Below are 14,235 nucleotides of genomic sequence, written 5' to 3'. Positions count from 1 at the left end.
TGTTCACCACCACACTCCACTAATTTTTGTATTTTTGTACAAACAGGATCTCATTATGTTGCCCAGGCTGGAACAACTGCATTTTTTAAGTAAAAATAATGTACAGGTTGTTTGTTTGTTTAAAAAAAAAAAAACCTTTAAGAATAGTAATTCTACTGACTATTCCAATAATTTCAAATTCCAATATTTTCAAAGTTCCAATATTCTCAAAACTAAAAATATTCAGATAAAGATAAAAGGTCAGTGGAAATGTATCTCTTTTGAGCTCTGTTCTTTTAAACTGCATCTGATTTAGCAAATTAATGGGTACAGGGAAAGGATAGCATAACTCTGCTATTATGACTTATTTCCTTTTGGCTATGGTCAAAATAATATTGTATTGAACATCATGGTAATTAGGCAAAATACGATTTGTCATAATTGATATATTTTATACTTATTGCTATTTTATTAATATTTTGATTCATATTACATTTAACTTTTGGATTGCCCTAATTGAAAAATTATTAGACAAAAGCAAATAAAATCACTTTGTGCACTCAAAGGCTTACCACTCTGGAAGATAAGGTAAATCTCTATTCGCCCTATGACATAATTACTATTCTTTTCTTTAGTTTCAACATGGAGCCCAGCTATGACTTCCTACACATCTATGAAGGGGAGGATTCCAACAGCCCTCTCATTGGGAGTTACCAGGGCGCTCAAGCCCCAGAAAGAATAGAGAGTAGCGGAAACAGCCTCTTTCTGGCGTTTCGGAGTGATGCCTCTGTGGGCTTGTCGGGGTTCGCCATTGAATTTAAAGGTACTGTGACTGCCTGAATTGGGGTGGGAATTGACTTGTATCAGGCCTGTTTTTATTGTAAGCATTGCTTTGTAACATCTTGCTTATCTGTTTAATACCCAAATGCTGACCTGTGTCTCCTCCGTCTGGGAAGATACATGTCTCCTCCCTCCCCAGTGAAGATATTCCCGAGGTGCATTTCTACCTTAACTGGAGGAAGAAAGAGAGGGGGACAAACTGTCCAAATTCATGACCATATAAAAATAAATTGTGGTTTGTAAAATAAAGAGTTTGATGACATTTAGTAATTATTTTGAGATGGGTTTTAACATCTTATAATTTGTTTCTTCAAGATGATTAAATGTAAGTACATGAAAATCACTATTTTTTTTTTTTTTTGGAAACAGAGTTTTGCTCCTGTTGCCCAGGCTGAAGTGCAATGGCTTGATCTCAGCTTATTGCAAGCTCCACCTGCCGGATTCAAGAGATTCTGCCTCAGCCTCCTGAGTAACTGGGATTACAGGCACCCACCACCACGCCCAGCTAATTTTTGAATTTTTAGTAGAGACAGGGTTTCATCATATTGGTCAGGCTGGTCTCGATCTCCTGACCTCAGGTGATCCACCTGCCTCGGCCTCCCAAAGTGCTGGGATTATAGGCATGAGCCACTGCGCCCAGCCAAAAATAATTTCATTTTATCTCAACATTTTCCATGTCAATATGTCTGTGCCCTTCCCTGCCTCGGTCACCCATGGCTGGTTTGGCAAGGTTTCTGACGCTGCTCAGAGCTCTTTCCTTTGATCCTCAGATCAGTGATTCACCGTTGATTTGCTATAAACCATTCTCTGCCATTAACATCCAAGGAAAACAGACTGACCTAAAAAACCACCCTCAATTCAGCATTTTGCTATTGGGTCCATCAAAATAAATGTGTGTTTTTTCAAGTTTATTTCTCATGTGAACAAAATAAAATACAAGGTGTATTACAAAGAATTAGGGAAGCAGACTTAACAAAATATCACTTCACAGTAACGAGGGTTTTCTTTTAAAAAATGAAAATATTTTTATTTATTTATACCTTTGAGTTCAGTTCGTATGAAAAATATTTTTAAAAAGAATATATTTTATGTTCCTTACCTCATTAATAGACCTGTTCATATAGTTTTAAGTAGGCAATTGGTCTCTCTGCTCCCAAACATCAAAATCTGCAAACTTGGTCGGGCGCGGTGGCTCACGCCTGTAATCCCAGCGCTTTGGGAGGCCGAGGCGGGCGAATCACGAGGTCAGGAGATCGAGACCATCCTGGCTCACACGGTGAAACCCCGTCTCTACTAAAAAAAATACAGAAAAACTAGCCGGGCGCGGTGGCGGGCGCCTGTAGTCCCAGCTTACTGGGGAGGCTGAGGCAGGAGAATGGCGTAAACCCAGGAGGCAGAGCTTGCAGTAAGCCGAGATCCGGCCACTGCACTCCAGCCTGAATGACAGAGCGAGACTCCGTCTCAAAAAAAAAAAAAAAAAAAAAAAAAAAAAAAAAAAAAAAATCACACAGGCAAGTAAATAAACAAAACAAATCCTCATATAAATGTGAGAATGTACTTGATCATTGCCCACTGCAACAACTCCGTTCTCCCCGGCATCCTAAGGCACATGAATAAATGGGCCAATGAATGAATGAAGTATGAAGGGCCTTGCAAATAACATGAAGAAAGAACTTCCTTAATTTTTGTTTGGGTAACCAGTATGGCCATCTAACTGGGAGCTATAGCTCTTGAGGTTTTAAAAGTTCTCCAGTGGAGTCTGTGAAAAATAAAAATCACAGGAAAGAGAATAGGAATGATGCCATTGCATGCAGCCCGGAGCAGTGATGTCATTGCATTTAGCCTACAACACTGATGTCATTGCATCTAGCCTGGAGAAATGATGCCATTGCTTCCAGCCTGGAGCAGTGATGCCATTCCATCCAGCCTCAAGCAGTGATGCCATTGTATCCAGCCTAGGGCACTGATGTCATTGCATCCAGCCCAGAGCAAGTGCTGGTGTGGATAGTAAAGCAGGTGACAGATCCAGTTCTTAGGCGTGATGGGAAATAGAAGGGGCACCAGGGAGTCGTGCTGTGCAACAATTCGCAAGTGCTGTGCAACAATTCGCAAGTGCTGGCTAAGGCAATCTACCAGGCTTCTGATGCAGGAAAGCTCAAAGGTATGCTTAAGTGGAACGGACAAGGACAACACAACACAGCCTGCTATGAAGTCATCTATTTAGAAAGCCTGGCAAATTGTAAGCAAAAAAAGTGCCAGTGATTTATCACTGAACATCCTGAAGTGACAACTAAGTAATGGAACTAAAAGATTAGATGCAGTTCATTGGGAAAAAATCCTGCCATCAGAAATCAAAATTAGTGGCTTAAAGAAGAAAGTTGTGTAGGTGATATTTAATTAAACGGGAAACTAGACTAAAAGAGATTTATAACAAAAAAGTGATCAAAAAGGACAAAAGGGCAACAGACATATATTAATAGGTGTGTACTGGGAAATTTTTTATTTTCAATAGGGGAACATACTATGAACAAGGCCAATGCTTCTATTCACTAGATGCTCAGTACATTGTGTTGAATGATTGAATAAAAAATCAGAAAAATTGAGCAACTTTTATAGTACCTACAGGTTTACTTATTTGATCTGTATTTCCTTAAGCTAATGTTCTGTGTTCTATATGGGATTTAATGCAGTTACAAAGAATTATCAACATGTCCACTACCATTTTCAGTCTCCAAGTGGCTTTTCAGTAAAGCAATTAGAGAGCACTGGTTCGAAGGCACAAAACAAGAAATATACATAAAATATATATGTGTCATTTAATCTCGAATTCTTAATCAAATGAACAAACTTATATAATCTATATTATATATAGATTTAATCAAAGTATGTAAATTATATATAAGAAATATAGTTCATTAAATATAACACATTATTATAATAGATTATTTATCTAATGCATATAATGATTAAGTCAGTGATCACCAAAGACGTCTCTGTTTGGTTGATGATGATACATGGGTTATTAAAAATATGATTGAAAATATTGAATCAATACAGTTAATCAGTTCTCTTTTTCTTCCTCCAGCTTCCCAAAGTTTAGCATTTTTGTTTTTGCTTTTTCTCTTCCATTATATATTATCTGTTTCTAGCAGGATGGTAGAGTATAGGGTTATACATTTTTTCATTTAGAGATACTTTAGATGGTCTATTGAAATAGAAAATTAAAACTATTAAGACTACCAGAAGATGACTGAAATTGACTGCAGAGCAACATGACTCTGAAGAGAAAAGGTTTTGTATTTTTACTTGGGAAGAAGAAATACTTAATGCAGCCAAAAGTGAATGCCTAATTGAGGGGCCCCAGAATTGGGCAGGTCTCTGCAGGGTGTCTGTGGAAGTGACTTAACTTTCCTTGAGTTTTACTTTCTTAACATCCTTTCCTGGCAGAGGTGTTGTGGAGATTAGAATTAAACCAGAAATACACCTAGTTCAGTGTCTGGTACATAATAAGCCCTCAATACATTTCAGCAATTATTATAACTAAGGTAGAACTATTGGCTGTTAGTACATCCAGGGCACAATGTTTGACCATCATCTATCAGTCAGTATATTTTTTTTCTGCTAAGTTTGATGTTTACTCTATTAAGACTAACAACAGAAATACGGTAGTAAAAGAATGAGAACGACCATCCATCTTCATCTTCTAAGTTTGTCTATTGTTATTCGTATAAGAAAGTGCTCTTAACTTTCAGGAATTAAACTGTTTCATTTTGAGAAGCCAAATTCTCCAGCCTTTTCTGAAAGGTGTGGAATGATTTTATGTTAATATGTTTGATGTACAAAAGTTAGAAAATGAACCTCAATTTTTTTAGTCAATTTTTCTTTGATTCAGCCCTAAAATCTATAGCCAAAAAAGCATAAACATATAAAAATGTAGAACTACATTTTTTATGTAGATGAAGGTAATTTTATGTCAATGCTGTGGTAAAATGTGGTTTTTAAAATGGAAATATAATTTTATTTAAAAGGAATTTATTATTTAATTAATAGTTTCACTTGGTCATTAGCCAATCAATCAATATTCTTTGAGCATTTCTTACTTATTTAGGGCACTGTCCTGGGCCCTAAATAACACAACTAAAGAACCAACCCAACAAACAAATACACAAACAAGAATAAAATTCCTGTTCTCATGCAGATTACATTCATTTCTTCTGCAGAGAAACCACGGGAAGCTTGTTTTGACCCAGGAAATATAATGAATGGGACAAGAATTGGAACAGACTTCAAGCTTGGCTCCACCATCACTTACCAGTGTGACTCTGGCTACAAGATTGTTGACCCCTCATCCATCACCTGTGTGATTGGGGCTGATGGGAAACCCTCCTGGGACCAAGTGCTGCCCTCCTGTAATGGTGAGTGCACGCTTGGGTATTTTCTAGAAATACACCTTTCCTTTCAAATGCAGCATCTCATTGAAGAAATGGTTTCACATTTCAGCATGTATTCCTCTAATCAGTGGTGAGGATTGCTTAGAGAGCTAGTGTGGAATGAATATCAGGCATTCATTGATCGTTTAATGCAGCTAGTGTGTTAGCCATTCTCATAGGTTTCTGGGAGGAGCAATGTTTTTCCTTCACTCATACAGTTTGACATTTTTCACTTCTGTTTTTGTGTGTTCTAGACCTGTTCTTTATAAGAGGTGCTAATTAGCCTTCCCTAGTTACTTTTGTCTCTCTCTCTGTCTCTCCCTCTCTCTCTCTCTCTTCCCCCATATATAAAATACTGACATCTGGTCAGGCACGATAGCTCACGCCTGTAATCCCAGCACTTTGAGAGGCTGAGGCGAGTGGATCATGAGGTCAGGAGTTTGAGACCAGCCTAACCAACATGGTGAAACCCTGTCTCTACTAAAAATACAAAAATTAACTGGGCGTGGTGGTGCGCACCTGTGATCTCAGCTACTCAGTAGGCTGAGGCAGGAGAATCACTTGAACCCGGGAGGTGGAGGTTGCAGTGAGCTGAGATTGCATCACTGCACTCCAGCCCGGGTGACAGAGCAAGACTCCATTTCAAAAAAATACACACACACACACACACACACACACACGTCTATTTATCTATCTGTATATACAGAGAGAAAAAACAAATATGCATACATTTGAATGGATATGTCATTTCCCCCCAAAACAGCAATAGTTTGTAATTCCTTAGGAATTAAGTTAGTAAAATCATTGAATCAGCATTCAAGGACAGACAAAGCTAACCTACAGTGATAAAGTCAGACAGCAGCTGCCCTGTGGGTGTGAACTGGGGAGAGTGGGATGATAGACTTCCTGGCTGCTGGCCACGGTACGTATCTTAACCTAGGTCGTGGTTTCAGGGGGGTCTCCACAGGCAAACACTCCTCAGGCTGTGGACCCATGACTTGTACCCTTTACATTTTGCATGGTATGTATTTAAAGAAGAAGAAGAAGAAGGTAGAACTTCATGATTTTTGCAGAGACATTCATTTCTAGGGTTATTTTAAGATGAACTCAAAGACCAGTTTAGTTTGATAAACTATGAAACAAACATGTTTTCCTCAAGATGGCCTAACAATACTACTGGCACCTTCAGGCCAAATAAGCATTTTAAATATTACCATACAAGAGGCTGGGCGCAGTGGCTCATGCCTGTAATCCCAGCGCTTTGGGAGGCTGAGGCAGGTAGATCACCTGAGGTCATGAGTTCGAGACCATCCTGGCTAACATGGAGAAACCCCCTTTCTACTAAAAATACAAAAATTTAGCCGGGCGTGGTGGCGCGTGCCTGTAATCCCAGCTACTTGGGAGGCTGAGGCAGGAGTATCGTTTGAACCCAGGAGACAGAGGTTGTGGTAAGCCAAGACTGTGCCATTGCACTCCAGCTTGGGCAACAAGAGCGAAACTCCATCTCAAAAAAAAAAAAGGAAAAAAAAAAAAAAGAAAAGAAAAAAGTATATAAGAAACTGAAATCAAACAAACAAAACAAAATAAAACAAAACCTACTTCCCTGACATGTTCTGCTATTTCTATGTTTCTAAGTCTATTCTCTTATGACCCTGCAAGCTTTTAAGTGAAAGAAGTGTATTTGTCTGGACCCAGCAGTAGTAGTAACTGGCACAGAGTAAGAACTTAAGCCAGGTGTGGTGGCTCACACCTGTAATCCCAGCACTGTGGGAGGCCAAGGCTAGTGGATCTCTTGAACTCAGGAGTTTGAGACCAGCCTGAGCAACATGACAAAACCCCATCTCTCCCAAAAATGCAGTACAAAACTTAGCTGGGTGTGGTGGCTCATGCCTGTAGTCCCAGCTGCTTGGGAGGATGAGGTAGGAGGATCACTGGAGCCCAGGAGGTGAAGGTTGCAGCGAACTGAGATCCCGCCACTGCTCTCTAGCCTGGGTGACAGATCGACAGATGGAGAAAGTTAATTTTTGTGTTTTAAAATCATGATTAGAGGCCAGGTTATGCATCAGTCCTTTCTAGTCATCTGTTTAAATAAAAATTCTGATAGTTTAGTCATTGTGTTACTTGCTTTGGGAGACTTTTCTAAATGGAAAGTTATACAGTCCCTCTTTTCTAAGTTTATTAAAAACTAAAATAAGAAGCACTTGGGAGCTTAAAATAGAACTCAGCGTGCTCATAGGTGAGGGAGGCAGTGAGCCAGAGTGGCTTTGAGGTAAAGAGAGCCTTTGACCTAGCATTACAAGTCAGGACTAAGGTCTCCCTGATGCCTGCACAGCCCCCAAAACAGGACGGAGCCAAGCTAAGAAGTGGGTGTGACTTGGTGAGAAGGTGGGCACGAGGGAGCTGGAAGTCTCCGCCCAGCACCCACCCTTCCCTGTCCTGGCCCAGGAGGGGCCACGCCTCCACCCCCTCCTCTCTTGCCACCAGCCTGGGTGCCCCTTATATCCTGAGCGGCCTGGGCAGTGCATGCCGGTGGTTCTGGGTGCCTGCCATGTGCTCTTGCAGTTGGCCAGGGGCCGGTGGTGACTTGCTGTCCAGGGTCCTGAGGATCCTCCCTTCTGGGCGAGGCGTAGCCCGTGCCGGCAAGGCCAGGCTTGTGAGCCAACGGCAGCACTGAAAGGAGGGCCCTGCAGAGTGACCAGATCTCGCCTCACCTCCTCCCGTCTGTGTCACTCCAGACAAGATACACAAGGCTGAGAGCGATGCCAGTCTCTAGGTCACAAATGTTAGGAGGATAAATTCCACAGGCATAAGGCTCCCCAAAACTAGTAAATCTTAATTCTGAATGTAACTGGTTTCCAAAACCATTTTGACGTAGCAAAGGGCAATGACTTCAAACCTTTTTGATTTGACATCCAATCAATATAACTATTGAGCATGCAACCTCGATGTCTGCAACACATTACAGGTACTGACCTTCTCGGCAGTTGTATTATAGACCACATAATTACTACATGAATGCAGACATTTAAAAAGATGGAATTTGAGACCAGACAAAGCTGCTCATGCCTGTAATCTCAGCACTTTGAGAGACTAAGGCAGGAGGATCACTTGAGGCCAGGAGTTCAAGACTACTCAGGGCAACATAGACCCCATCTCTACAAAAAAATAAAAAATAAAAATAAAATAAAATGAGCTGGGTAGGGTGGTGCACCTGTGCAGTTCCAGCTACTCAGGAGGCTGTAGCGGGAGGACCCCTTAAGCTCAGAAGGTTGATGTTACCGTGAGCTGTGATTGGATCACTGCACTCCAGCCTGGGCAGCAGAGCAAGACCCTATCTCAAGAAAAAATAATAATAATTTTGGGTGAAAATTCTAATTTTCTTTCTTATATCCCAGAAAATGATTTTTGCATCCCTTGGTGTATTTTTTCCCCCACTTCAGATATCTTTAGCAATTATATAGAGTCTAGTGTGAGGGAGATAAAAGTAGGTAGCGAAATTGAGGAAAGATGATGAATCCTGTACTTTTGTTAACTAATAATACAAAAGGCGTTTAATTTATATTAAATTCAATTACAGTTGGATGTATGGGAAGTGATAAAACTTTAGCCATAGAAAAAGCATGGCTAAAGTATTAGCCATAGGAAAAATACTTTTTCTACACTTTATATATATTCTCTCGCTATACAGACATGTATATTAATTTATACACACATATATAGGAATTATACATATATACACACATATATGTATATATATTCACATATTCCTATATATAGGATATATACATATTCTTATATATATATTCCTATATATATAGGTTATATATATGAAACCAAATTTTTAATTAGAGATTGTTTCACTTTCCATGTCTGAAGATCTGCAGAGTGAGGCACAATTTATTTTACCAGTCATCAAAGAGCATAACGCATGGAACACTCATTTCCCCATATGGAATATTCTATTTACCTGTAAATAAAAATTTGTATTCGAAATCTGGAAAGCAGAGATGGCTTCTCCTGTAGTGCATCTTGGATCTCTCATGGAGAGCAGCATGTTTTATGCATGAATCCGTGTCTGTGATTTATTCAGATCGCCAGTTAACCTTGGGGCCTTTTGCTCCACTTTAAATATTTTGATAGTTCCTACATCATGGGATGCAGTTGGTGCATTTTGGACCAGTTTGTTTTAGATGCATGGTGTCATGTTTTTGCTGGTTATTCATCTGTTACCTACAAATTTTGCTTATTGGAAGTTTTTTGTAGAATTGTAACTGAAATTGAAACAAGGTAGAGCCCCTTTCATGGGTCAGAATGACTCTGTTTGCTAGTTTTGTGTATTCAGTTTGGTTCTATGTGGTTGCCTTTATGTATGAGATGTATATATTCTAATTAGCCAGATGGATAAGCAAGCTTCTTGTTAACATTAGCAATGAATGCTCTTGTGTGTCTTTATTCATTTAGGCAATAATCTGTTTAATATGTTAATTACCAAATAACAAACATTTATTTATTTTTCCTCTGTTGTATTAAAATAAAATTCCTAAGGTGAGAAGCACCATGGCTGTTTCTTAGATTAGCACAGACATAACAATTATTAAGAATTAGGCCGGGCACGGTGGCTCACGCCTGTAACCCCAGCACTTTGGGAGGCCGAGAGGGGCAGATCACGAGGTCAGGAGATCGAGACCATCCTGGCTAACACGGTGAAACCCCGTCTCTATACAAAAATCTAGCCGGGTGCGGTGGCAGGTGCCTGTAGTCCCAGCTACTCGGGAGGCTGAGGCAGGAGAATGGCATGAACCCAGGAGGCGGAGCTTGCAGTGAGCTGAGATCTGGCCACTGCACTCCAGCCTGGGTGACAGAGCGAAACTCTGTCTCAAAAAAAAAAAAAAAAAAAAAGAATTAAATAAAAATTCTGTCCATATTTTTTCTAACACAAATGTTTGGTCATGTATGAAACATATAATTGTTGTAGTTCTTCTGGTGCTTAGCCTTCTGATCTGAGGAAGAATGGACAGGCACAAGCACCATTTATCAAGGTAGTAAAAGACAGAAGTTTTTAGTCAGTTTTCCTTAATTTCATCTTTGGCTTTTTTAAAGTGTCCTCTAGTATCATAAGGCAGTCCTCTTTTATTCTGTCCTTGGACAAAGTGTTTCTTTGTAGTTATACTTTAAAACATGTATTAGTCAGGGTTCTCTAGAAGGACAGAACGAATGGAATAGCTACATACATAAAGGGGAATTTATTAAGCATTAACTCACATGATCACAACTCCCACAATACACTGTCTGCAGGCTGAGGAACAAGGAGGGCCATTCTGAGTTCCAAAACTGAAGAGCTTGGAGTTCAATGTTCAGGGGCAAGAAGTATCCAACCCAGGAGAAAGATGTAGGCTAGGCCAGTCTCTCATTTCACATTTTTCTGCCTGCTTATATTCTAGCCATGCTGGCAGTTTATTAGATGGTGCCCACCCAAATTAAGGGTGGGTCTGGCTTTCCCATCCCACGGACTCAAATGTTAGTCTCCTTTGGCAGCACCCCCACAGACACATCCAGGATCAATACTTTGTATCCTTCAATCCAAAAGTTGAAACTCAGTATTAACCATCACAAAACATATGGCCGGGCGTAATGGCTCACGCCTGTAATCCCAGCACTTTGGGAAGCCGAGGCAGGTGGATCACGAGGTCAAGAGATCGAGACCATCCTGGCCAACATGGTAAAACCATCTCTACCAAAAATACAAAAATTAGCTGTGCTTGGTGGTGTGTGCCTGTAGTCCCAGCTACTCGGGAGGCTGAGGCAGGAGAATCTCTTGAACTCGATAGGTGGAGGTTGCAGTGAGCCAAGATCGTGCCATTGCACTCCAGCCTCGTGACAGAGCGATCAGAAGATGTTCTTGATAAGAATTAGTTTACCATCGCTAATAATTTGGGAATCAAAATTTTGGCCCAGTGATGACGTTTTTCCACTTTTTACTTATACTTCTTATTTAAAATTTTAAACTAATTTTTTAATGGAAAAAAGATCATTTGCAAAGTGATATGTTTGAATTTTATGTGACTGAGCGGAAATAAAATACATTTTCATTCTTTATTTGTGTTTATTTTTTTTTAACTTGAACTTGAAGCTTTTGAGGAAAAAGAAAAGATAGTTCTGACATAACCTGGTTGACCTCATATGGTTATGGTGGAGGAAAATATCTGAGGGATGTATCTGCCTTGGTAGAGTGAGTGACGCCAGGATCTACCAGAAACCTTCAGTTTTGGAGCTTACAGAAATATCCTCCATCTAAAAGTGAAAATAAAGTGTTTCTATTTAAAACTGTAAAAAACTAAATAGAAGTGTTTTAGAGTGATAACGTGATTTTGAATTAAGACACTAGCATGAAGGCTGAGCTTAGTTAAGTAAAAATCTCTGCTAGCTGATCATAAACAGATCAAAGCTGTCAGATGTCTGAGCTGTTTTCCTTTGACTTTTAGAATACAACTCAAGTTTTTCAAGCCATTGTAATGCAGGGCTTCAGGAAATTTCTTAACTAATCATCATTAACAAGGTGCCTTAACCGTAACATTGCCATATTCTAAGGAGTTTTATTCATCATGGAAAATGTTCTGTCCATCAATTAAGATTTAACATAATGCTAATTAACGTTCAAAGGATTAAACATGTTATCTCTAACTTTTTTTTCCTTTGAGGCTTGAAAATTGCCATTGTGGCCGGGCACAGTGGCTCACGCCTGTAATCCCCTGTAATCCCAGCACTTTGGGAGGCCAAGGCAGGCGGATCACGAGGTCAGGAGTTCGAGACCAGCCTGCCCAACATGGTGAAACCCCGTCTCTACTAAAGATACAAAAAAAAAAAAACTCCAAAGCATTAGCCGAGTGTGGTGGCGCATGCCTGTAATCCCAGCTACTCAGGAGGCTGAAGCAGGAGAATTGTTTGAACCCGGGAGGGAGGCGGAGGTTGCACTGAGCCGAGATCACACCATTGCACTCCAGCCTGGGTGACAGGGCAAGACTCCATCTCAAAAAAAAAAAAAAAAAGAAAACAAAAGAAAAGAAAAAGAAAATTGCCATATCAAGAAGAAATGAGCTGTAGAAATATAACCTTTCTGAAATACTGAAGATAATTCTGAATTCAAATCAGTGAGGGTATATCTAAGATAGGAAGTGCAGTCAGGCCACAGCCAGCATGGCAAGGGTGCAATAGGCTGTACTGAGTGGCTCCTGCGCTGGTCAGTGCTCTGTGCTAAATAGATGAGCAGAGCGGACTTGACCCCTCCTTATGTAAAAATATAAGGAAATAGAGTACTGGCAATGTAAAGACTGGATATCAAATGGCTGGGATTTAATTGGAGGTCTGTTCCATGATGCTTTAAAAAGTGCTTTGAACATCTGTGTACAGTGTGTTTCGTTTTCTCAGCAAAAGTGAAGCCAAAGTAAATAAGATAACTGGGGAAAAATTAAGACATACTCACACATACACATACACACAGACATACGCCCCCGCCCCGCCACACGCACACCTCTCTATATTTTATAAGCCCTAACTTTCTAATAATGGATTCCTTTAGTTTTAAATTGGACTCATAGGAAGAGACCCCAAAAGCGTTAGTAATTATACATGTTGCTTTTTTACTGAAACTATAAGATAAAACATTAAGACAAACAAAACCCCCTAAAAAGCAAAACATTTTTCCTTTTAGTCCCATATTAATATAAAAGTGATAGAAAACTGATATAATCTTTGTATCTCTTAAGTTAATATGAGGATTGACTTTGAACAGACAACTCTGGTGAGACTTTCTAAAATAATTTAATCATTTGTCTTTATAGAACCTGTTCTATTATTATTATAGCTATTTCTCTTATTATTTTAATACATCTGAGACATGGCCTTGAAAATAATATTAGGTTTTTCTCCTAAGTTGCATTACTTCTTACCTGGTAAATCTTTGTTTTTCTATTACATTGATAGCAATGCAAAACAAGATTTTAATGTATTATTTTGTTAAGTGTTCAGTAAACGTGCTCACGTATTTGATGTGTTTCAGCTTTGGCTCATCTATCACGTGCACTATTATTATTGCACAGCACCTCATTCTCGGTTGGTTTTATTTTCAGCTCCCTGCGGAGGCCAGTACATGGGATCAGAAGGAGTAGTTTTATCACCAAACTACCCCCATAATTACACAGCTGGTCAAATATGCCTCTATTCCATAACGGTACCAAAGGAATTCGGTAAGGATGTCCTTTTATTTTTAATTCATTGTCATGTTTCCTTTCAGGGTTAATTTTTCTGTCATTCGATAAACAGGTATTCTAGAGCTTAGTGAAATAGTTCATATAAAAGCAAATGAGTTGCATTTTAGTAGCAGGCTTTCCAAACGTATCCCACACAATGTCCATTACAATCCTTTTACCAATGTAATATTAAATGCTTACAGTCCCTTCTAGGGTTATGATTCAGAATAATTAGAGAGAATTAATTTGGCTTTTTTCTTAGGTTTCTCACACATCGTTCTTTCAATTGGTTGTTTTTATGAGCGAGGGAGGATTTCTCATAAAGTAGAGGGTGGGTCAGAGCACTGTGTGCATGTCTGTGCAGGAATGGCACGTACATTCAGTGAATTCAGTAACCAGATCATGATCGAAATCACTGCATCCTTGAGTCAACCTGTAAGTGCTCAGGGATGGAGGAGCAGGCACAGTCCTGACTGTTTCACCTGCTGAACCCTGACTTTCTATTTCCCTCCTACCTATTGTGTCCAATTCGAGCGAATTTTCCAAGATGACTTCATTTCCAGAAGGACCTTCCCTGGTCGCTTTGCACTTCATTTATGTAATGCTCACTCTCACTCTTGATCAGGACAATTTATCTTGGATCGGATTCTTTTCTGGAGTAAACCAGATAGTAGCTATCGTCATCTTAAAGACTATTTCCCTCTTTCCGATAGGAAAATTGAAAACGCTACATAGTCAAG

At 39.6% G+C, this 14,235-nt stretch overlaps 1 protein-coding gene across 1 annotated transcript in view; it reads left to right on the top strand.

Moving 5' to 3' along the window:
* Positions 1–14,235, top strand: part of CSMD1 (CUB and Sushi multiple domains 1) — a 2,034,615-nt gene that overhangs the window by 1,751,412 nt on the left and 268,968 nt on the right. Inside the window, exons 29-31 of the mRNA XM_015144705.3 lie at positions 615–802; positions 5,040–5,234; positions 13,376–13,492. Coding sequence (XP_015000191.3) covers positions 615–802; positions 5,040–5,234; positions 13,376–13,492 — 500 coding nt within the window. The remainder of the gene's footprint in view (positions 1–614; positions 803–5,039; positions 5,235–13,375; positions 13,493–14,235) is intronic.

The sequence above is a fragment of the Macaca mulatta genome, chromosome 8 (assembly GCF_049350105.2).
Source record: "Macaca mulatta isolate MMU2019108-1 chromosome 8, T2T-MMU8v2.0, whole genome shotgun sequence".
NCBI lineage: Eukaryota > Metazoa > Chordata > Mammalia > Primates > Cercopithecidae > Macaca > Macaca mulatta.
Note: the sequence above shows the minus strand (reverse complement) of the source record. Positions and strands in the feature narration are given on the sequence as shown.